Raw genomic sequence first — 21,383 nt, 5'->3', positions numbered from 1 at the left:
AAACACACTCACATTAATGACCTGGACACTCCATACTCCAACTCACATGACATCATGGCTGTCGGACCTGAGATATGGTAGTGCATCAAAATGCGATCGTGGCTTAGTATACGGTAGGTTTCAATTGTCATCCTTCGAAGTCATCTCCGAGCGCTGGCTGCCGGGAACATTCACACGACAGTTTCCTGCTTCAAAAAATAGGCAATGAACATTTAGAACCCATATGAGACATCGGCAAAAAGTTGTTACAGTTCCGTGACTCGTGACGAGGACGCATATGCTGAAAATGTAAAAGAATTCTTCCTGACCAGCATCGAATCAAATATGCTTCTGTTTACTTTGATATATTCTTGATTTTTGTAAAATTCTCATCTGTCATCAACACGTTCTAACACGGCAGATTATACCTCTGTGAGGCTTGCTGCAAACTGCGTGAATGCGACGTGTAACCGTTTACCTTCTTCATCCGCAACCTGGCCGTGGGACTTTGCGCTACCAATGGGGTGATATGGGAAGGGGCTAGAATATTTCAGCTGAATCCTCAAAGGTCCGTTATACCCAACTTACCCGTATTCCGGCACAAAAATGATCTTCGAATCTGGATTCTCTTTAATCCGACACTGGAGAACTTTCATCCACAGCCTCTCAAAGCAAAGTCGCTCTTCCTCGAACACGGGATTCATTGGCTCAGGGCATTGAGAAGCTTGGGTTGTTCCAATTCTGGAATGAATATGGTAAACCTACATCTCACGTTAATCCCCTCCATAGTTCATCGAAGTGGAGACACTCACATGCGGGATAATAGAGTCCATCATCACGCGGTCACCTTCGCCAATATCTAGCAGGCGCTCTAGGCACACCATCCAGTGTGAGAAATCAGCAGTGATGCGTAGCCTTGCGGAAGAAAAGTCAGATTCAATTGCATCGAACTAAGAGCCGGGTTCATACTGTGGTACCGCTTTCAAGATCTGCTGAGCTGCATATGGAGTGAACATTGACCGATTACGATGAGTCTCATGATAGACTCGACCAGACACACCAAGTTCATCGTCGACTTCAAGTGTACCGCGGTAAAATTTAATGGACTCTTCAATGTCCCAGGCATCTCTGAATCCCATGTCAGTGGTGACCACCGATATTAACCCGTTGATTAGGGACTCACTCTCCGGATTGGAAATTGAAGGAGACTGGCCGAAGCGTCGCAGCCAGCAGGAGCACATCTCGATAGTTTTTCAAGTGATCGCGTGCTTTTAGGCCGACTGGACGAGGACCTAAGTAATCGACCCAAGACGAGTGGCCCCTGTCACAGCATCATTACATTAATCCTGATCACTAAAGCTTCATGACTGTATGTACTGACAGGACGCTGATATCAAAATCTAGGTCATCGCAAATCTGTCGTAGTCGTGGGGTATCCCGCTTCGGATCTAGTGCATGGATGTTGACTTCGACGCCGTCTGTCAAACGCAGAACAATTAGCAACAATTCAGCAAAGAAAAATGGCCTCAGTAGCTGGAGCCTTTACTGTATCCTAGCGCCTTAAGCTCTGGAAACCACTTGGCCCAATTGTCCAAATTGGTTCCAGGCTCAATGCCCCAAACTGTGCGAAAACGGTCGATTCTCATGGTGACTGAAGAATGAATATGCGAGAATGATGAAGAAGTCGAAAATCAGTTGCAAGAATGAACTTTGACCATGCCAAATTATTTATCTCCCAAATCTCCAAATTGATCTACAATTGCACATATTCTAAGATCGCACTCTCAAACAGGAAATGTTCCCCGCCATGGGAAGCGTGTGACGTTATTCCATATGAGCGTTGTTATTGGCCGGTCCCCCACAGCGGAGAGTTTACCCCTGTAAAGACACCCCACTCGCGGCGAACATTGCCTTAAGAGATCGTGTCTGTGCCGGAGACATGCCCGACATCCCACTTGCCCTCATCAATCCAACCCCGCAATTGCTCTGCATGAGAGTTGGAGAGAGACAAAGAATTTCGACTGGAATTCTCTAACAACTGTTACTATTGCATAGATACCCGCATATGAGGTCCTCTCTGCCAATCGTTTGCACCGCTTTCTTCTTGGTTATCTCATGATTCATACATTCATTCCGACATTTTGCACCAGGATCCCTATCGCTTGAATCCCATGTTTTCGCCTCAGATCCGTCTATTCATGCTGTAATCATAGCGCTGATGTCTTGCATTGATATCCCAATGACTAATGTGCAAGTCTTCATTCTCTGCTTAGTCTTTCACAATTGGACGTAGATGAATTGCTTGTCAATGACATGAAATTTCAGAGTATATAATATCTGCATTATTTACAAAATAGCTCCTAGTGACCTAGAACCCCCCGTTCGGGTGGATAATAACCTTCGTGTATCCATCCTCCCTTTTATCGAATTTATCATAAGCAGTCTCTGCATCGGCAAGCCCAATCTCATGCGAAATCACAAAGCTGGGTTTGGCCTTGCCAGCAATGATCATGTCTCGCAAGTATCGGTTGTATGCCTTGACATTGCACTGTCCAGTGCTAAGTGATAGACCCTACAGGAAGTTAGTCCGAATTCATAAAGCTTAACGACTCGATACTTTACCTTTTCAAAAAGTTTTCCAAAGCTAAGACTGATCATTCCGTTGGCAGTTGCAGCGTCAGTTGCACCAGGATCACTAGTAGAACACTTGTCAGTTTCTCCGACCGTACTGTGTATATTCGAAGCCTACCTCGGCACATAAAGTCCCGGAATACCCAATCCACCACAAGCTCGAGTCACACGAATCATGTTCTCAAGAACGATGTTCGCTCTTTCGGAAGAGCCACTGGAGTCAACAGCTTGGTATCCCACGGCATCGACTGATCGATCCACCATATCGCCGTTGTGCTGAATGATCTGGTCCACAGCATCCCCCTTTGTAAAATCAATCGGAATGCAGCCTATCTTTCTGGCAGCCTCAAGTCGCTCAGGAACACGGTCAACCACATAGATGTTCGACGCGCCACGTAAAACTGCGGAGTAGCCTGCCATAAGGCCGACAGGGCCTGCACCAAAGACCGCGATGCTTTCTCCCGATTGAAAGCCAGAGATTTCGACACCGTGCCAGCCTGGCGTCGTTTATTAGAAATATGATTCAGTTTGCGGGAGGAGAAAGAAGAAGTGTACCGGTTGGGAAGATGTCTGCAGCATAAATTGGTCAGTAAATGCCTTACTTTTGGAGGAAATTATAGCAACTCACCAGCAAGGAGAACAAAGTCTGCTTCGTGTTCCTTTCCAGGAGGCAGCACGAGAGCATTGAAGTCGGCATAAGGGACTCGGATATACTGTGCTTGGCCTTGGGAGATTGTTAGATTGTTTGAGGCTCGAGACGCAGTTCGTAAACATACCTCCGCGGTAAGGACCCATTGCGACGTAACCTGTTGACTATTAGCCAAGGACGGGAACAGATGGTGCATATGATCCTACCATAAGCACCGCCAGCAAATCCTGGATTCACGCCGGTGCAGAATGCAGTTTTCCCTTCTTCACAGTTGCGACACCGGCCATCGGCGACGTTGAATGGCATGACCACGCGGTCGCCCTTCTTCAATAATGTCACACCTTCGCCAAGTTCTTCCACAATGCCCATATTCTCGTGCCCTATTTTCGTTAGACATTGTGCGTGAGTCTGCAAGACTTGGGCCTTACCAAAGGTAATGCCAGGCTCTGCAGCTGTTCGACCTTCATACATGCTGTTTCACTGTGAGCGACTTTGGCAGATTTTAGCAAGAAAGATTGTGCTTCACATACTGAAGGTCTGAGCCACAGATGGCGGCCTGGAATAGGTCAGTCAATCATCTCACGCAGTCTGGAAAAAGCATTGGAGTCGTACTGTGGTGACCTTGACAATGATATCATCAGGATGCTCTAGCTTTGGCTTCTCAACATCTTCAACCTGGACCTTGTAAGGACCCAGGTAGTTGAGCGCTTTCATAGTGGTGGTAGTCATGTTGAACGATTTGAACAAGAAAAAATAAAAACGAGAGGATCAAGTGAGAAATCGAGGGAATTTGTAGACTGTGCCGCAAACTCATGGTCTCGGCGCGTCAAATTTTCCCCATCCACGAGCCAAGTTTCACGCGTCTTAATTGGGGAAGGCATGACCGATGAATCAATGCTGCAGCTCAATTGGACTTTGACTGATAGCAACGGCTAGGTGATGTGAGGGGAAGCTATACCTTCCCCGCATCGATCGACGCGGGCTAAATTTCCCGTTCCGATACTTAATAAGCAGCATCACCGTTCGGCGAAATATACTACTTATTGAATGACTGGTAAGTCTGGTGGGGTATTAAAATATCACAAAGTATAGATTATTCCCTCGGAAGTCTGCATCTTCCATTTAATCGCTCTATCGCGTTGCCCCCTTCGTACCAGGCGGATATTACCCAAATTACGTGACAAAATGCGATAGTATCCATTTCCACCTTTTCGGAGAACTTATCAACTCTAACATATGGAAGGCACCTTCGCCTCACCGCATCCTGATGTTGTGAGAGCAATTGAGTGACCGCGACGGGGACTGAAACTCCCATCTGGCCAGTTGCTGTTTCACTATTTGGAAGTAGATCCTGGACCTACAGACTCTGCCGTTCATTCACTGCCCGAGGAAACGCTTCCCCAAGTCCTTCAGAATGAAGTTTTCTGGAGTTCCTACCTAATGTGCATCCCAAGATCTCGTACATCGCTGAGCAGCAGGCCTGTTATCACTGCAGTGCGAATATGCACCAATCAACCATGTCGGAGGCCACGGACAAATTTCATGCCGCTTTCCGAACTCCGATCATGCAACACTTAGAGGACAGAGATAAGGGGCTACTGGCATTCGCTTAGACCCCTTCTCCGCCCTATCTGAGCACTCCGGTGCTGACCCGAGATATCCGAATTAAACCGATACAGCTGCGCAAACGTATTATTCGGCTCTGAACACCTCCAAACTGGATTACTATCGCCGATAAAATTGGACTCAAGAGACATGTCAAAGTATCTGCGACCAGTAACAACCGTGAAGCTTATCAAATTAGCCGACCGGGGAGTCATTCTCACAGATACCACGTCGATCTTATCTACTTCAAGCAACAAGTGGAGGCGCCATAGTGAATGCTTGTCCCCGTGTGCACGGACTAGCCTAAGCCGAGATGCTTAGCTTCCCCGCATGTAATTCCGGTGCCCCTCGAGAAATTCGAAAGTTTCCTGTCCATTTTCCGCGCAAGGGGTGTTTGAGATTGGAATCATCATGGAGAAACAAATGGACGAAAAGGTTTACCCTCCAACTTCCAGCACGTTGATCAAACCACAAGCCCGCGAGCCTTACGACTCGGGTGTGTCTTTTGAAGAGTACACCTACTATGCGCAGAAGACGAGAGCCGAGCAGGAACTACTGGATCCACCTGTTCTTAATGTGCGACAGTGGTTTGGGAAGTCGAGTGGAAGCGATTCGTCAAACCAGGATGTTACTACTGCGCTGACTGAGGAGGATTTCACAAACCGGGCCAGGAGACTTGAGATTACTGATGAGGAGTGGACGAATGCCAGTAGAGCGTTTCGGTCGGCTTCATGGGGCGCTTGTTAGTACCAGCTTAAAATTCCGGTCGGCTTATGTGCTAACTCGATAGGCTTCTACTTGATCACCACGGATATTTTGGGGCCGTATGGATCAGGCTTTGCGATGGGCACACTGGGATGGGGACCTGGTAAGACCTCCAAATGTGATGGCTGAGTGGAATCATGCTAATAAAGCCCAGGTGTCGCATTTTACACCGTATTCGGAGCGATGGTCGGGTATTCAGGATACCTCATCTGGCGTGTCTACCTCGGCGTCGACAGCTATGAGTTCCCCGTGAAGAACTATGGCGATCTTGGCTTCAGAACATTTGGTAATGGCGGTCGGCACTTGACGAATATTCTACAAGGGATCGGTCTACTCCTAATCACCGGTCAAGTCACAATTCAGTACGGCGAAAATATCTCTCAGGTCTCAAAGTTCAGATTGTGCTACGCTGTTTGTCCAGTCCTGTTCGCCGTTGCCGGATTCTTCATCACGCAGATTCGTACCTTGAAGGCATACGGGTGGATCGCTAATCTGGCCGTGTGGTTGAATATCTTTGTTATCTTCATGACGATGGGTGTTATGGCCAATTCGCCACCGAATTATCAAATATCTACTCTTGGGTCCGCGGGTAGTGATACCGATGCGACAACCATCACGCCTGTGAATGGTGTCTACCCGCCAATTATCCATTACAACAACATTCCCCCTGGGAATGGCCTCGTTGGATCCGTGAATGGTATGCTTTCTGGCGTGCTGGCCTATGCCGGCGCACAGCTATTTGTCGAATTCATGGCGGAAATGAGAAGACCCCAAGATTTTATCAAAGCCATGTGGAGTGCTCAATTCTTCATTTATAGTGTCTATCTCACTTACGGGTGTGTGGTCTACTACCTGCAGGGTCAATACAGCTTTAATCCCAGCTACCAAGGTGTCAGTATCTATGGATGGCAGACACTGGGAAATATGGTGACGCTAATTGCCGCTCTGATCGCGGGTGGACTTTACGGCAATATTGGCATCAAGGTTGTTTACAACAACATCCTCGTCGACATATTCAAGGTCCCTCCCATGGAAAGTCGACGTGGTAAAATTATCTACGCGATTCTCGTTCCATTGTGGTGGATCATCGCCTTTATCATTGGCGCGGCTGTTCCCGATTACTTTGGATTTGTCAGTGTCATTTCTGCCTCTATGCTTCTCAACTTGAGCTATACTCTACCTCCGTTGTTTGCACTGGGCTTCGATATCCAGAGGAATGCTACTCGAGTGGAGGAGGGAGAGGGCTTTGACCCAGTGACCGGACAGGTTTCGAGATCTGGAACAGCTACTCAGCGGTGGGTTCGTGGGTTCTTTGCGGGCGGCTGGTTCCAAGTCTGCATAAACATTTGGCATGTGGTTTATTTCTTGGCCTCCTTGGCCATGTGTGGTCTGGGCATGTGGGCAGCCGTTATTGGTAGGTACTTGAAGCCCGGTGTTAATGCCTGAAGCTAATGTAACCCAGGAATGATCGACGCCTTCGAAATTCCGCAACTGAACTCGTTCTCCTGTGTTTCACCACTTAATCTCAATGCATGAGCGATTCATTTCACGGTGATTATGTTGATAGTACGACCATCTGACCTAGATGTATCTGGAGACCTGAACAAATGATTTATTATTTGCTGTATATACGCAAAAATGTTCATAAGACAAAGTTATTCCCAGACTAGTTGGAAGCCCAGCTCTTGTAGAACATGTCGAAAATTTCAAGATCCTGCTTAGCATCTGACAGAGTCGACTTGATCGACTTCCCGTTAGCAAAGACCTCATACAGCTCCTGGAGCTCGGCAGTATAAGCATCCTCATAAGAGGAGAGCATCTTTCGGTGTTGGATTTCCCCTTGTTCATTCACCTCATCAACCTCCACATAGATAGGAAGACCCTTGACATATGGGCTATCAAACTGTGGTATCGTCAGTACAGTAAAATAATATAAAGCAGGACATGGTTCCCTACCTTGAGAGTGACTCTCTTCTTAGCGCCGTACACCGCGATGTGCGCATCAAAAACCGGAACCTCATCGATACCACTCTCATAAGTCGTGGAGAAGGTTGACCCATCCGAATTCCGGAATGTCATGATAGCGCTGTAGAATGGATCATTGGCAGTAACGCCATTGACCTGCTCCGGGAACCCGAGAACCTCACGCATGAGAGAAATATCGTGCGAGCCAAGGCTACCAAGGAAGCGACAGAATTTTCGCTTCTCATCCGTGATTTCCTGATCGGGGAATGCCTCCGCGAAGAGCGCCTCAAGTCGTGTGTTGCGCTCTTCCGCGGCGTTGGGTGGGTAGTCATTGTGCTTGACTGAGAATGTACCACTTTGGCTGACGAAATTGAAGTTCGGACCACTGAAGTCGCGGACGCGCGCGTACATAATCTTAGGGATCGAAGATATTTCTCGTTTGAATGCTTCGAGGAAGCTGGGGGCGTAACGACGCATATATCCAACGAAAATGCGGGCGCCTCCTGCGTTCTTTTCCGCGTCAATGATTGATTGCACGGAATGCAACGAGAGAGACACTGGTTTCTCGATGAAGACGTTTTTGCCCGCTTTTAGACTTGCGCATGCCAGGGGAGCATGGCTCTCGTCTGACGTGAGTATGAAGACGATCTCGACGTTAGGGTTGTCGATGACATCTTGAGGCGTGGTTGTTTGATGGGGAACGGAGAACTTGGTTGCACAGTGCTCGACTGTTTTGGCTGACACGTCACAGATTGACTGGAGCTTGAAGAGGTGTGATAGCAGTAGCAAGCAGGGGCCATGGCATACTTGGAAGACTTCCTAGGTGTAAGTTAGCTATTGCTACTAGCTTGTGCCATCAGCAATGATTGGCCTACCCCCGCACCAATAATCCCTACTCCCAATGGCCGAGACTGTGACATTTTGATCTGTTCAAGGGTAATTTGGGATATACGCTTAAAAGCAAGAATATTTTACCGGTCGGATCTTGTCGTTTGGGATTGAGTCAAAGTCGTAGGGTGATCTCATACGCGCCTCCATTGGAAGGAGGGGCATTCTCCACATCCCACCTTGGCAGCTAGCCGAGGTGACCTCATCCCTGCAATATTCATGGCGATTGGAAACACAATTTCAATGTCAATGCATGAAGACCATTTGAGGCAAATACAAGATCAAAAGTTGGCCAGGATTTGGTGCTCTCTCTGCTTGTCCAGTGAAAAGGCAATAAAAAAGCTGTGGAGTTTAATGCGAAGCAATGCAAACTAATCAGTAACACAAATCATGCAAAGATGCACGTCCCGAGGCCCTGAAGCCACTAATTACAAGATTCCAATGCTAGACCCCAGGTGGGATCTAGCCCAATCGTCCCATGGCCATGATCTTTGGGTCACCCGATCCTCCATACTTTGCAATATCCTCATGCGTGAAAACAGATTCAAGGTCCTGGAACCCATATTTCGTGTAGAGATCATGACCGTCCGCGGAGGCCGTCAGCCAAAGATCACTCAAGCCCAATGCCTCCGCTTCTGCAAGGCCATGTCGGACAAGGCTCGAGCCAATTCCTCTAAGCCGGAAATCGGGAAGAGTGGCAAGCACTTGTAGAACTATCTCGATGTCAGATATATCTCTTTAATTCGGGACCCCGGGCTTGGGTCAACAAAATTACTAACAGGCAAATCTTCTTCCAGACATATATTGCTGTCTGATGGCTGTCATGCGGCCTATGAGATCGTTGCATGCCTCTTTATTAGCAGTCGCTGGCCAGTCGAGATCGACCCAATCCTTGATAGGCTGTACCTCAGGGTAGAAGTTCCATGAGGCCCAGGCGACAATCTTCTCTTTGCCGTCTTCCTCCACCACGGCTTTATAGTTCCTCATGGTAGAGTCCTTGCTCAGGCTGTCGACAAGACCTTTAGCCCGGAATTTGTGATTTTCAGCATTGGGCGGTCCAAACATGATACGGGAGATGTTTGCTTCCATCGGGGTATTCGTGGCGGTTTCATTGCTGATAGATTCCACTTCTGCCAAGGTCACAAAATCTTCTGCAGTGGCGGGAAGAATTTTGAAACCCTGGGATTGGGCTGTCTGGGACCCCATGTTGGAATTACAAGCAGGCTGAGAAATGTAGAAATGAAATTGAGTCAATGCTTACGGGGAATTGAGTAGCTTTTATAAGCATCCGAACCTAAGCCTAATCAGGATGCCGACTATCGTGGCTTTTTGGTTTCCAACCAGGCGTCCAATATGAGCTACCTCGGTATCTATATCTGTAGATATGGCATGTTGGGAATCTTATTATTACGGAATTCCGATACGACGTGTCATTTGACCTTCGTCTTTGATATGGATCTGAGTCAGAAGCTACAAAAGGATATTCTTCCGAGGTTCACATTTCATCCCACACCTTTATTCTATCATTGAGTACCTGACTTTCATGAATAAATCTGTGGCTTGACGACTCTTAATCCACACATATTGTGCTGCATACCAAATCAAATTCCATTGCAAGACCTGTTAATTTGTAGAGAAAAAAGACCCTCGGAAGTCTTAAATCGGGCGATTGCTAGTTGATGTCGATAGATATACCTTCAATCACTTGAGGCTCGAGTCAGTTTTCACATAATGTGCTTCAAAATATCCAAGCATCAAGAGTACAGCGTGAATTTGGTGGCGCGGAGCCTAAGGTCCCTCGCATATTGTTGCCTGAATATTCAGGCAGTAAAAAGCGACAAGAGGCTGATCGGGCAATCTCCGCTATTCCTATTTGGGCATGCTTGCTGCCTGTACGCGCCAACACACTAACAAAGGACTCATTTTTCCCGCCTTTCTCATCTTCCTGGGACTAACACATTGCTATCGCCTGGAGACATATAGCCAAAATGTCTCAGCAACTATCTATTCTCTGCTTTGGTAACTCGCTTACGGCTGGTTTCTATTCCTACGGCTTAGAGTATCATCCATATGCCATCAAGCTTAAGGCACACCTTGAAAAAGAGTTTCCAGACCTTGAAGTCCTTACCACTGTGGCTGGGCAGCCTGGCGATTTAGTGTGTCCCCCAGGAGCATTTCTTTCCCGGATACAAATGAAATGCGACAACAATCATTACGACTGGGTGATCTTTCTGGGGGGCACAAAGTGAGTTTTCCCTATTACATCCATCCAACGTCCTTTTGCTCATCAGTGTGGATGTGAGTAAATTAGTGACCTCGGGTACGGATTGGAATCTGAGAAGATTTACGCTGGTCTCCAAGATTCTTGGGACGTTGTCCTCCAGTCAGGTGCTAAGGTTCTTTCATTGACTATCCCCGAGTGCCAAGCCCGTATCAGGAATCTGGATTTGAGACGCTTGGCTTTGAATACGCTCATCCTCAATCATGAGGTGGAACGATAGTAAGGCTCAAGCTCAGGATCATTCGAAAGGACCAGGCTAACGTTTGTAGCTATGCCTTTGACCTCTGTAGCAAGATTCCATACCACAGCTCGACGGAAGACTTCGTTAAGGAAATATTTGATGATGGATTGCATCTTACTGCGAAAGGATATGATTTGATGGGGCAACTCATCGGAGAGCACCTAGCAGGCATACTAAAGGCGGAAATTGATGGCCAAGCACAGAACCGAGATGAATGACATGACTCTATACACACGCAGCGCTAGAACTGAGGATTTACATAGCGTACTCTTAGATAGATGATTCATGAAACAGTCTATTACAATATCTCACGAAGTCAAGCATATTGTTGGCAAAAGTTTTGACATGTCCCGGTTTGCTAAAATGGACAGCAGGCTTCACATGTTCGGCGTGTTTCGTGTGCGTAACGGGTGCTGATGCGATAATTACCCGCGACCAAGGATCTGGAGTGTCTTGGATGTGATAATCGCTCTGCAAAACCTTATTATGAAGTGTATCTGGAGCCCAATTAGCCATTGCTAGTTGGATCGACTGCGCGTTGACTCTGACAGTATTTTGGCTCGTATTGAGATACGCGATATTGGCTATCGGGAACTCACAATATGTCACATGCCAGTTTCGCTGCGTATGTGGACGAAGCTTATATTTATCATGTGTGAAAAACAAGAATTCAACTTACAATGGAAAAGGTACGAGAAATTAAACTCCGTGATCGCAGATTCAATATTACCTCAATTTTCCGCTTCTTTTTTGTGCCGCGTGATAAAGTGCACTTTCAAAGGTTAGAGTTATTGAATGGAAGTAACAAAAAGGATCAAATGAGTCACTGGGTTTCATGAGGATGCCACGGGTCCACATTGAGCCCGATCGTAGTGAATTCAGCATCGGCGAACAAGGTTTCATCCAGTTCTGAATGTCCGCCCCAGGTTGCAGCATCGGCCTTCCCAATCCATGGCCGACAGTGCCTATCTAAACAACCTCGCAGCCCTTCCCTCCATCTTTCTTTCTTATATCTTCATGCTGCCTGAAGAAAGATTACTCAAACTACTCTGCATCTCAGAAGTTCCTTATGTCCAAACCAACAACTGAAAGTGTTGAGGAGCCTTCGGGGACCGAAACAGAAACAGAAACTGTCTTTGAACTCGATATACCTGTCTATGTTGAAGTCGACGTCTCGTCGCAAATTCGAGACAATGCTATCTCCTCGCCACCTTCTGCCGACCCTGTGGCTGCTTTTGTTTCAGCAAATATGCACTGCTTCATACACTTTGAAAGATGATTATGGTAATGATGAAAAGTTCTTCGACAAGTTTGATTTTTCACAGTACGTCACCTCGAATCTAATATCGTTCATAGTAATGAGCACTAATATCATCATCCAGAATGCTGACCCTACCAGGGGCTATGTGAGCTACGTCGACAGATCGACTGCAAAGACCTCTGGCCTCATAAGCGCATCAGGTGGCTCTGTCTATTTTGGTGTCGACACTAGAAACTCTGCATGGGGTTCCGGTCGCCAAAGTGTGCGATTGACAAGTCATCAGGATTATACCCATGGCTTGGTTGTTTTGGACCTGGCCCATATGCCTGGGAGTGTGTGTGGTACCTGGCCAGCATTGTAAGTTCCCCCCCCTCCTCCTACCCCGTCAGGCATTCTCGTAGTGCACGAAGGAAACAATAGAACGATTACTGATTGTACACAGTTGGATGATCGGCACCGTCCCTCCAACAGCTGGTGAAATTGACATCATCGAAGGAATGAATGAAGGTCCAACAAACTTGGTCACCCTACACACAAATCACGATGGGTGCACAGTCAATAATTCTGGGTTCAGCGGCATTCTTGGCCGAGATACTTGTTACATCTACTCAACAGGCCTCGGCGGCAGCGGTGGGTGTAGCATTGTTGATCCAAACCCCGAGTCATATGGCGGTATCTTCAACGGAGGTGGTGGTGGAGTCTATGCGACAGAGTGGACAAGCGATGTTATTCGAGTCTGGCACTTCTCTCGCTCAAAAATACCAGGGAATGTTCAATCTGGCTCACCTGACCCTTCGACATGGGGCACTCCAGTTGCCAGTTTCTCCGGTGGTTGTAATATCGACGCGCAATTCAACAATCTTCACCTTGTAAGCTGACCGGCCCGATTTACCTAACTTGATCACTAATTGTGTCTGCACAGGTTTTCGACATCACCTTTTGTGGTGATTGGGCCGGGGGCACATGGGCCAGCAGCAGGGTGTGTGCCTCCAAGGCACCCACATGTGTCGATTATGTTCGGAACAATCCGAGAGCCTTCGAGGAGTCATATTGGAGAGTGAATTCACTCAAGGTGTATCAACGAAGTTGAAAAGAGGACGAATGGGGAGAGTGAATATGACATGGGAATGATATGTTACTGCCTGAAAATAATGTTGAACGTGATCGCCTGTGAAGACCATATTGTTGCTCCGTTAATATGAGCCTGGAGCATGTGAAAAATGTGCCGTCAGAACCTCGTTGTTAATGTCCGTTGAAGTTGATACCAAAATGTATTGTTTGTAGGGTCTCTGATCATGACACAACCGAGTTAGCTTATCTCTCAGATTTCGGCAAAGATAAATGCTATGGCACCTGAAGGAGAAAAGGTGGTCTCCTTGAAATATCCGCTTTTCACACTAAGAGGAAGTTAGTATGTCAACCAGATGAGGGATTCTAGCGCCTACGTAAAAGCTCTCAGCCTTTACAAAGTTTTTTTTGAGTTGTAGATTTCTCGCACAGTTTCCGGATCTGAAAATGATAGAAGATTTGGGGCGATGCGAATGGTGTTCCCTGGTGGAATGAATTGTACTTTAGCTGGTCTTTCTTCTGGGTGACTTTGTGAAAAATTGACCGTATCTCTTATGCGCGTCATCAATTTTGTGCGCTCTAAGACCATACAAGTTCCAATAAAATCCCCATAGACCCGTACATCTTGCCAAAGGGGGGGCTGGGAATTTCTTCAACGGATGCCAAATGGGGTTGTAAATTACTACAAAAGGTTGTACCCAAAAAAGACCGATCCCACCACCAGGGCCCATCCGAAGATTGGGTATGTTAAGTAATTGCCATAATAATCAAACACCATGAAGAGGGCCATGTCGGTCGATCCTGTGAGGCTGATGAGATGAAATAATCTGCAAGTGTGTTACTGGCGGTGCGTAAGTATGTTCGTATTTCTGAGCAAACGTTGCACGGCGCAATAGAACCATAGACACAAAAGATGGTCCAAGGGGTTCGGCGGACTTTAGCATCATCATGGATCCGACTCATCTCTATCACCAAAGGACTTTCTCCACATCTTTCCCCCTTTTCGGAAGGCCTTCGCATGTTTGATTGTGGCGTCGTCATCTTGTTGGCGTTTTCTTAGATCCACTGCTTAGATCCTGGTGAAATCATTGGATTCCTGCCTCTGTGGATCTGTTACAGGGAAGCATTTTGGGAACAAATTTGCCATCAGAGATCCGACCCTCTTATCTACCCGCTGTACCGAGACGGGCAGTAAGAAACCTGAATCAACACTCTTTTTATAGAAAGGTAGAAAGGAAAGTATACAATTCAATTTCCAATCCTATGTCCAGTATTCTGCTGATGAACGTAAGGCAAAAATATACACCTGTTACGTAGTCTCGCACGCTCATGGAGAGCCCATATACAATGACGCTCGGTCTCCGCGGCCTGATAATCTGTACGTCCCCTAGTCAAACGCACTCGAAGGTTCAAATCCCCTTTTCACAACTTTTTATCGGAAACGTATCACAGATAAAATCATGATTGCCTCCCGACTAAGGCAGGGGGCGATCCGAAGTTTTCTCCAGTCTATGTTGCAAGCGCCCAAGGGGCCAGGCGACTGGCTTGTACTACCCAACCGGCACCCCCGGAAAAAAGTCGTCATGTACATTATACATTGTCAAATCGAAAAATACTTAGAAAGGGTGGGCCCTACCAGCTGTGGCCCTATTTCCAGGAGTTGGAAGCGATCGATGTATAACTACGATAGGGTGATGGAAAAGCAGGGTTTGCAGCCCAACGGCATGCCAAAGGGTATGACCAACATGCGGAGTATGAACCCTTTACGGCCAAGTCTCCCGAGAACAGCAGAAGTACTTGGCTTAACAGAAAATGACATAGAGACTGGGCAAAATGTTGCATGCGGATTATGAAAATACCTGTTCTATCAAGTTCTACCTGACAAAATACAACGTTAATGTTCATACGGCTGGTAACAGTATATCTCACCACAAAATTGTCACTTTCAATCAATATTCTATGATTCAGAGCAAGTTATTGGTTATGTTGCTCATTGATCACAGAGAGTGGAGGCCAAAAAGGGCAGTGCAGGTCGTCAACGAGCGTTGGTCTACCAGGCTAGTGAAAATTTCATAAAAGATGGATTATACACACTAGGATGATCTATTATGAATTGGAAGCAGGCGTTTCATAAGGCATAGGTGCCACTGCAAATTCCGGCTCGTCGACCGGTTCTAGCCCCTCGATTGATGTCAGCTCCGGCTTTTTGACCTTCTCAGGGGTGGAATTAGGCTCTGAGGGAGCGACCGGTGCGTGTAATTCCCCTTGGTCAATGTGAATATCCTCTGGAAGAATATCCTGTGTCTTCACGTCAGGCCATGTCGCATGAACGGTACGCAGACCTTTCAGAATACGCTTAATATTAAGCATTGTGCTATAAACAATCCCAACGCTACTGGCAGGGACCATGTGAGAATCTGCCTCTTTGCCTAATTGATCAGTCCCTTTTGAGGACATTCCTGCAGACTGATATCTACCTATCAAGGAGGGGAATGGTGCGAAGCATCGGAGAGTTCCAGCCTTGCACATGCGACCAAGGACAAGGTCGATCTGATCCCCAGTATCGACCTCATCAGCAATGCCGGACGGATTGACTGAAAGGGCGGCGAGGATCTTCTGGGCACCCTTATAGCTTAACGCGTATGCGGTCATGCAGGTAGAATCGGAGACGGTACATGTGAGCCGACTGTCATCTGCTCTATCATATTCTGGTACTCCAAAGAAGTACACGGGCAGATGGTCAGGCATGACGACGGTCGGATCGTGCGGAGTCAAGTAATATGGTTCTTTCACTTTACATGACATGCCACAATGTCCCAGCCACAGAAGGTCCCAGTCATGCCCGTATGGAGACGAAATGGAACCTGGAGCGGTGCCTTGAAGGGCCCTTGTTGCAAGAGCGAGATTCTGCAGCTGAGCTTTAATTGATATATCCCAATCAACGTCATCCTCGAGAATGAGGGCGCTACTCAGTCGCTTTTCGACAATTCTAATCACATACTTAGCGCGACGATCGGCGAGAAAATTGCTGGCTCGGTCGCATACCTTTCCGCCACATTCACATGCGCCCGCCGACACGCATATTCTGACTTTGAATGGTCATAGTTCCAGTTCTAAGATCTAATTAGCTATAATGAAAAGAAAAGGAAAGCACTTTGTGAGCTGACATATGGATACGACTTGGGATTCGTCTCCTCCGGGTCTACTCCATCGACGATATCAACCACAAAGCCGGTCACCGATGAGCCAAGAACGATGTTGTCGCGCTTATCTGTCCGGCTTGCAAGGTTGATTGCGAAAGCCTTTTCAAACTACATTGCAATCAGTTAGCCCGTGCTTTATCATCGGGTGATAGTGTTAGACATACTCCCAATGTTGCATTTTGAATATTGTCAAGGTTTTTCCAAAGCTTCTGCTCATCCATTTTCTTCTGTGTATCCAAAGATATCTGGGCTTTCAAAGCTTCCTGGGTTTTTTCAGCCTCCGGGTCACTCCATTGCGGAGCAGGCCCTCGCGGATGAGGATCATGCAGTGTCATCCATAATAAAACGAGGGTGGTGAGTCCAAGACAGGCCAGCATCCATCGAAGGGCCCCTCCCTGATAACACGAAAAATTCATCTTTATCCTGGGCTTTAACCAGAAGGAATGCTCTGCCTGCCTCACGGTGCGATTTATTCTTGAACGCTGGTCCAGGCGGACCCTCCCCCTATTATTGACTGAGGGCCCACTGGGGCTGAATGGCATCATATCGGTCCCTTGTGGGAAGGAGATCGGACGCGAGCAGAGCGCTAGTTTGGCGCTCTATACCAGAACAGGAAGATAGTCGTGGTAAAAGTGGGCTCAAGGTGGGTCCACGGGTTCTTGTAAACTATTTAGCATTTTAAATAAGGGCATCGGATTCTATGCGACTGATTCAAATCGAGGCAGCAGCCAGGGGCATTTGGTACCACAGACTGGGAAGTATAAAGCTGAAAGCGAGTAAGTGATGGGCTTGACACCGTGCAGCCAAAGTGGGTCGCCTATTGCGCTGACCCACGGGGCGCAAGGCACCGTTCTCGGAGAATTGAGGCTTATTTCTCGAACCGAAGGAGACCTTGACGTCTTGCTTGTAATCCGAATCATCTGTTTGAGATCTGATCAGTTAGTTACAGCCATTGCTCGCCTCAAAAGGCGTGGAGCAGGGATTTATTTGGGGGCTAACGGGGCTGAAATGGAGGTTACTGTAGCGCAGCGCTCGAGCCAATTTTAAGCGACTGATACGCCCCAGTGCATGGTCTTGTGCACAATCTTTTTTCGACAATCCTTTAAAGCACCTTTGCGTTGATTAGCGAAATGAAGTGTAGCTCTCTGTAACCACATAGTCGCGCCGGCAGCCTCGGCATGATCGAGTCGCTTCTGTTGCTTCAACTATCTTCGCATCGAATTTGCTCTCAATCTTCTCAGCGCTTTTGCATTTGGAAAGGCCCATCATCTCCAGTCCTGCTACCGGCGGTCCCAACGAGGGCCTCTAAGATCATAACCATGTCCCTAGCGCAACAGGGATCTCGTGCCCATCAACCACAGCCACTATCCTTCCTTGTAAACGACCCGGGCCTATGGGTATCCATCAGGGAGGCGACTCAAGTAAAAGTGGGCAGGCAGTCTTAGCTCGTCTGTGAAACTGGGACTAGAAGCGGAGACACGTGGGGGCCGACACATAATTGAGTTTCTCAAAACAATGCTCCAGTCTGGTGATTGCCAGGGACATCCTGTAGACCCTGATAGTGCATGCGAGATCATGGAAATGTGATTTTGTGGTTTGCTTCAGACAAACCGTGAACACTTCCGATCAAAGTCAAATTCAGGTTCGGTAGAAACAAGGCTACGAAGGAACGGGGCCGTGTCAGCCCAGCGGTCCACCAGGCTAAGTGGGGCGGATCGGCATCAGTTTGATTGTCGTCTTCCCGCTACTTTTCTCCGAGATGCATCCTAGCAAAGTCGTTCGCAAGGTATTCAAGACAAATGGAAGTCTTCTCTAGCCCGATCAAATCTAAGTACACAGCGATTCAAATCTTCCACCGATTCTTTCTCTGATTGGCGGAATTACGCGTAATCCTCAATCCCCTGGGCATGGCCGACCTAGCCATTCTAGCCCACAGCGTTAGCTTGCTGACATCTGCTCCTACTTTGGCCAGGCGTTTGATAATCTCATGGTTTCCGTTTTGAGCTGCCCTCTCGAGAACACAGCCAATGTTGAACGTTGCTTTCAACAGCCTTGAGGAGATCCACCCATTCAAAGCAGAAGAGCTCAGTATCGTGGTGTAAGCAAGGTCGCGGACCCCACTGACAGTTTGAGTCATTCCATTGTCCTTTCTGCTTTTGTTGTGAAGCTACTTTTTGAATTTGTCAAGCATTTTTCAATGCGACTCGAAAACTCCAAAGTCTCGAAAAGACGGAATCAAAGAAATGGTGAGGACCGGGTAAATGGAATGAAAGAAGAAGATGAAAAGTCCGAGTAGATGAGACTCCTAAGCGCGACCTAGCTCACTCCACCTGGGCGGCGTAGCGAATAACTCATGCACCAACAGTCCAGTTGAAGGTAAGCGATCTCTTCAGTCGTCAGTTTCAATCATCCAACATCTTACACGAGCAAATTGTGTGTTATAATCATGAATAAACATTGTCTATACTCTTTCAGAATGTTATAGTAGAATTCGAAAGCAGATTACCCCTAGACTCTCACGCTTTCTTTCCTGGTGCCCCACTCAAATTGCGCTAGGCTGAATTTGGTCAGGGGAAAGTCCCACCATTCCTCCTTGTTGTATCTCTGATAGATCACCAAATTTACCATACTTACACTTTCCGGCGTTAAGCAGACGATACCTGCCGAGGGACACACTTCAAGTATCGCCCAACGTATGCTGACTTATCCCGAGGTCAATAATACATTCCACACCTGAAAGACCCACGACGGAATTCGTTTGCACGAACATCAGTCAGCGGCGATCTCATCATGAGCCAAATTAGTTCTACTCAGCCCTTAAAAGGCGGAATAGATACAGCAAAATTCGAAAACAGAAACACCCTTCGCGGACAAGCGGTAATTCTCGGGTCGCACCAGGAACCATGCTCATCCAACCTCGACTAAATGGAAACACTTATCTACTGACATTGAGTGATATACTCATTCCACTTCCAGAATGGCAGCGTCACCTACTGGCTAGGTAGTACTATTGGTACCTTACAAGGACCTTGAACACACCCGCACCTCCTTGCCCCTCGATACTGCGAACCAGAACTGATAGATAATCGATTGCCTTACTCTCACTACCCCGCACTGAGGTGGCTGTCAATGCCCATTATCTACTGACCTTTTTTTCTCCCCCAGACACAGTCGCCTATCTCACACGATGGCTGAGCTGCATCAAACTTCAAGCCACAGGAAGAATACCTGGCACGCGTCGTCTGGGCAGCTCATATCCTCTCTTATCTCACAAAAGGTCGAAAAAATGAGCTACACGAAGCCGAGAACGTAGTGGAATACGGCAGCAATACAGATGACTCGAGCGATAGTGAGATAGACTATGAGACAGACAAGAATGTGATTATGTCAGGTCCTCGAGATTCTGTCCGCCAGAAATTTCTGGACTGTATCGCGCAGCTGCTGTCACCATGCAAGGGATGGGATGGTGTCACTGCAACAGCAATTCATGAAGGGGAAGACGGAATTGAGGTGCTTATTGCAAGGAACGATGGCTTTTTTTCTGAGGAGAATTGCTTTGACAGTGGAATTATGGATTACTGCATGTTATTGGAGGAATATCTGCATGGTAGTGTTAGAGGTATGTAACAACTTCCAATCCTTGCAACGGGTTTTGGGTTATTAGATGACTAAACATGACAGCTGGAATAGAGACAAACACAACCCCAAGCTTTCCCGCAGAATTTGAGCTCAAGGTGATAGCCTATACGTCCCGCCGGATCGATTATTGGGTTGAAGATCTCCGGAAACCCCTAGAAAGAGACAAGATTTGTCCTGACTGGAATTATCAAGGATGCTTTGAGCAAGAGGCTGCAGTCAAAGATTGGACAATCATGACGGACTTTATACTACAATTTGAGGCTGATAGGGAATCAGTAATATCTAGGCCCCTAATCGTCCAACAAGCTTATAAATGTCTCAGCTTAACGCAGGTCCGACATTTATTGTCGGACACATTTGGGACGCAGGTCAGCTTTAAGATCTGGAGCAAGTTGAACTTTATCGCCAGGCCACTGGTCGACTGCCGATTATTAAGGTCAATCGCCGGCCGGGAGCCACAGTTGCAAAATTGCAAGATCTCACCAATTTCGTCTAAATCGAAGACGACACTGGAAGCCAAATACGTGGTTGGATTATTTGATGCATGGCAGCGACTAGGGCTGGGCTTGACTCCTGAACCCATGATCAGGATACTTGATCCCTTTACCCAGAGGTTTGGAAAGGCCTGTGTAGAAACATTTTCTATGCATGCCGAGATGCAGCTAGTGATGCACTATGAGGAGGGATATGCACTTCGGCCTACTCTAGACTCCTTTGGATGCAGTAAAAAGACTTGCCTACTCTGTGAAACCATTATTTGCGCGTTGCCGAGTCCAATTGCCACACGTGGAAGACATGGTGTTTGCTATCCTGCTTGGGCCGTACCAGGCTCGTCTTCAAGTGCCGTAAAGTCGCTGTACAACGGTTAGAGAAGAGCCTCGTAGCTCGCATTAGAGGGCTTCTCAACGATCTGATACACCACGGTCAGATAAGTTTCGCTGCGAATGTCATGCAATCCGGTATAGTGTCAGACTTTTCGCACTTTACTCTTGAAGAATGGCAGCAGAGAGAACAGCATGTGCGGCTGTTCAAGGATCAACAGAGAATTCAGCACAATGGTCTTCTAATTATGTAAGGGTTCATAACCAACTATTGTTGTCTTGGCCAATATTGAATAACTAACTGATCATGAAATCCAAAAAGTGACGGAATAGCCCCAAACACGAAATCAAGATATCGCCCGCTCGAAAATTTCGAGCCTGAAGGCT

The 21,383-nt window shown here is 47.2% G+C and overlaps 8 protein-coding genes across 8 annotated transcripts; 3 read left to right on the top strand and 5 right to left on the bottom strand.

Moving 5' to 3' along the window:
* Positions 1-401: 401 nt before the first annotated feature.
* Positions 402-1,625, bottom strand: N7484_007810 (sugar phosphate isomerase/epimerase family protein; the record flags this gene model as incomplete). The annotated part of the gene is made up of 7 exons (XM_057118197.1): positions 402-519; positions 568-740; positions 792-894; positions 949-1,107; positions 1,163-1,300; positions 1,361-1,457; positions 1,526-1,625. 7 exons carry the CDS (start codon positions 1,623-1,625, stop codon positions 402-404), a joined length of 888 nt encoding a protein of 295 aa, XP_056971232.1.
* A 722-nt stretch (positions 1,626-2,347) lies between these two features.
* N7484_007809 (glutathione-independent formaldehyde dehydrogenase) lies at positions 2,348-3,988 on the bottom strand (the record flags this gene model as incomplete). The annotated part of the gene is made up of 10 exons (XM_057118196.1): positions 2,348-2,551; positions 2,602-2,674; positions 2,729-3,107; positions 3,166-3,180; positions 3,239-3,334; positions 3,387-3,416; positions 3,466-3,639; positions 3,688-3,731; positions 3,790-3,815; positions 3,872-3,988. The coding sequence occupies 10 exons, from the start codon at positions 3,986-3,988 to the stop codon at positions 2,348-2,350; spliced, it is 1,158 nt and encodes a 385-aa protein (XP_056971231.1).
* A 1,287-nt stretch (positions 3,989-5,275) lies between these two features.
* N7484_007808 (Amino acid transporter transmembrane) lies at positions 5,276-7,165 on the top strand (the record flags this gene model as incomplete). The annotated part of the gene is made up of 4 exons (XM_057118195.1): positions 5,276-5,606; positions 5,655-5,732; positions 5,784-7,043; positions 7,092-7,165. 4 exons carry the CDS (start codon positions 5,276-5,278, stop codon positions 7,163-7,165), a joined length of 1,743 nt encoding a protein of 580 aa, XP_056971230.1.
* Positions 7,166-7,295: 130 nt separating this feature from the next.
* On the bottom strand, positions 7,296-8,514 carry N7484_007807 (Gfo/Idh/MocA family oxidoreductase; the record flags this gene model as incomplete). Its single annotated transcript, XM_057118194.1, has 3 exons — positions 7,296-7,532; positions 7,586-8,413; positions 8,470-8,514. 3 exons carry the CDS (start codon positions 8,512-8,514, stop codon positions 7,296-7,298), a joined length of 1,110 nt encoding a protein of 369 aa, XP_056971229.1.
* A 430-nt stretch (positions 8,515-8,944) lies between these two features.
* On the bottom strand, positions 8,945-9,688 carry N7484_007806 (uncharacterized protein; the record flags this gene model as incomplete). Its single annotated transcript, XM_057118193.1, has 2 exons — positions 8,945-9,195; positions 9,262-9,688. 2 exons carry the CDS (start codon positions 9,686-9,688, stop codon positions 8,945-8,947), a joined length of 678 nt encoding a protein of 225 aa, XP_056971228.1.
* A 782-nt stretch (positions 9,689-10,470) lies between these two features.
* N7484_007805 (SGNH/GDSL hydrolase family protein) lies at positions 10,471-11,222 on the top strand (the record flags this gene model as incomplete). The annotated part of the gene is made up of 3 exons (XM_057118192.1): positions 10,471-10,727; positions 10,794-10,982; positions 11,033-11,222. The coding sequence occupies 3 exons, from the start codon at positions 10,471-10,473 to the stop codon at positions 11,220-11,222; spliced, it is 636 nt and encodes a 211-aa protein (XP_056971227.1).
* Positions 11,223-12,197: 975 nt separating this feature from the next.
* Positions 12,198-13,355, top strand: N7484_007804 (glycoside hydrolase family 16 protein; the record flags this gene model as incomplete). Its single annotated transcript, XM_057118191.1, has 4 exons — positions 12,198-12,328; positions 12,404-12,622; positions 12,708-13,134; positions 13,188-13,355. The coding sequence occupies 4 exons, from the start codon at positions 12,198-12,200 to the stop codon at positions 13,353-13,355; spliced, it is 945 nt and encodes a 314-aa protein (XP_056971226.1).
* Positions 13,356-15,439: 2,084 nt separating this feature from the next.
* N7484_007803 (uncharacterized protein) lies at positions 15,440-16,757 on the bottom strand (the record flags this gene model as incomplete). The annotated part of the gene is made up of 4 exons (XM_057118190.1): positions 15,440-16,322; positions 16,379-16,446; positions 16,501-16,644; positions 16,701-16,757. The coding sequence occupies 4 exons, from the start codon at positions 16,755-16,757 to the stop codon at positions 15,440-15,442; spliced, it is 1,152 nt and encodes a 383-aa protein (XP_056971225.1).
* Positions 16,758-21,383: the final 4,626 nt, after the last annotated feature.

Source organism: Penicillium longicatenatum, assembly GCF_028827895.1.
Source record: "Penicillium longicatenatum strain IBT 33135 chromosome Unknown contig_4_segment0_segment0, whole genome shotgun sequence".
NCBI lineage: Eukaryota > Fungi > Ascomycota > Eurotiomycetes > Eurotiales > Aspergillaceae > Penicillium > Penicillium longicatenatum.
Note: the sequence above shows the minus strand (reverse complement) of the source record. Positions and strands in the feature narration are given on the sequence as shown.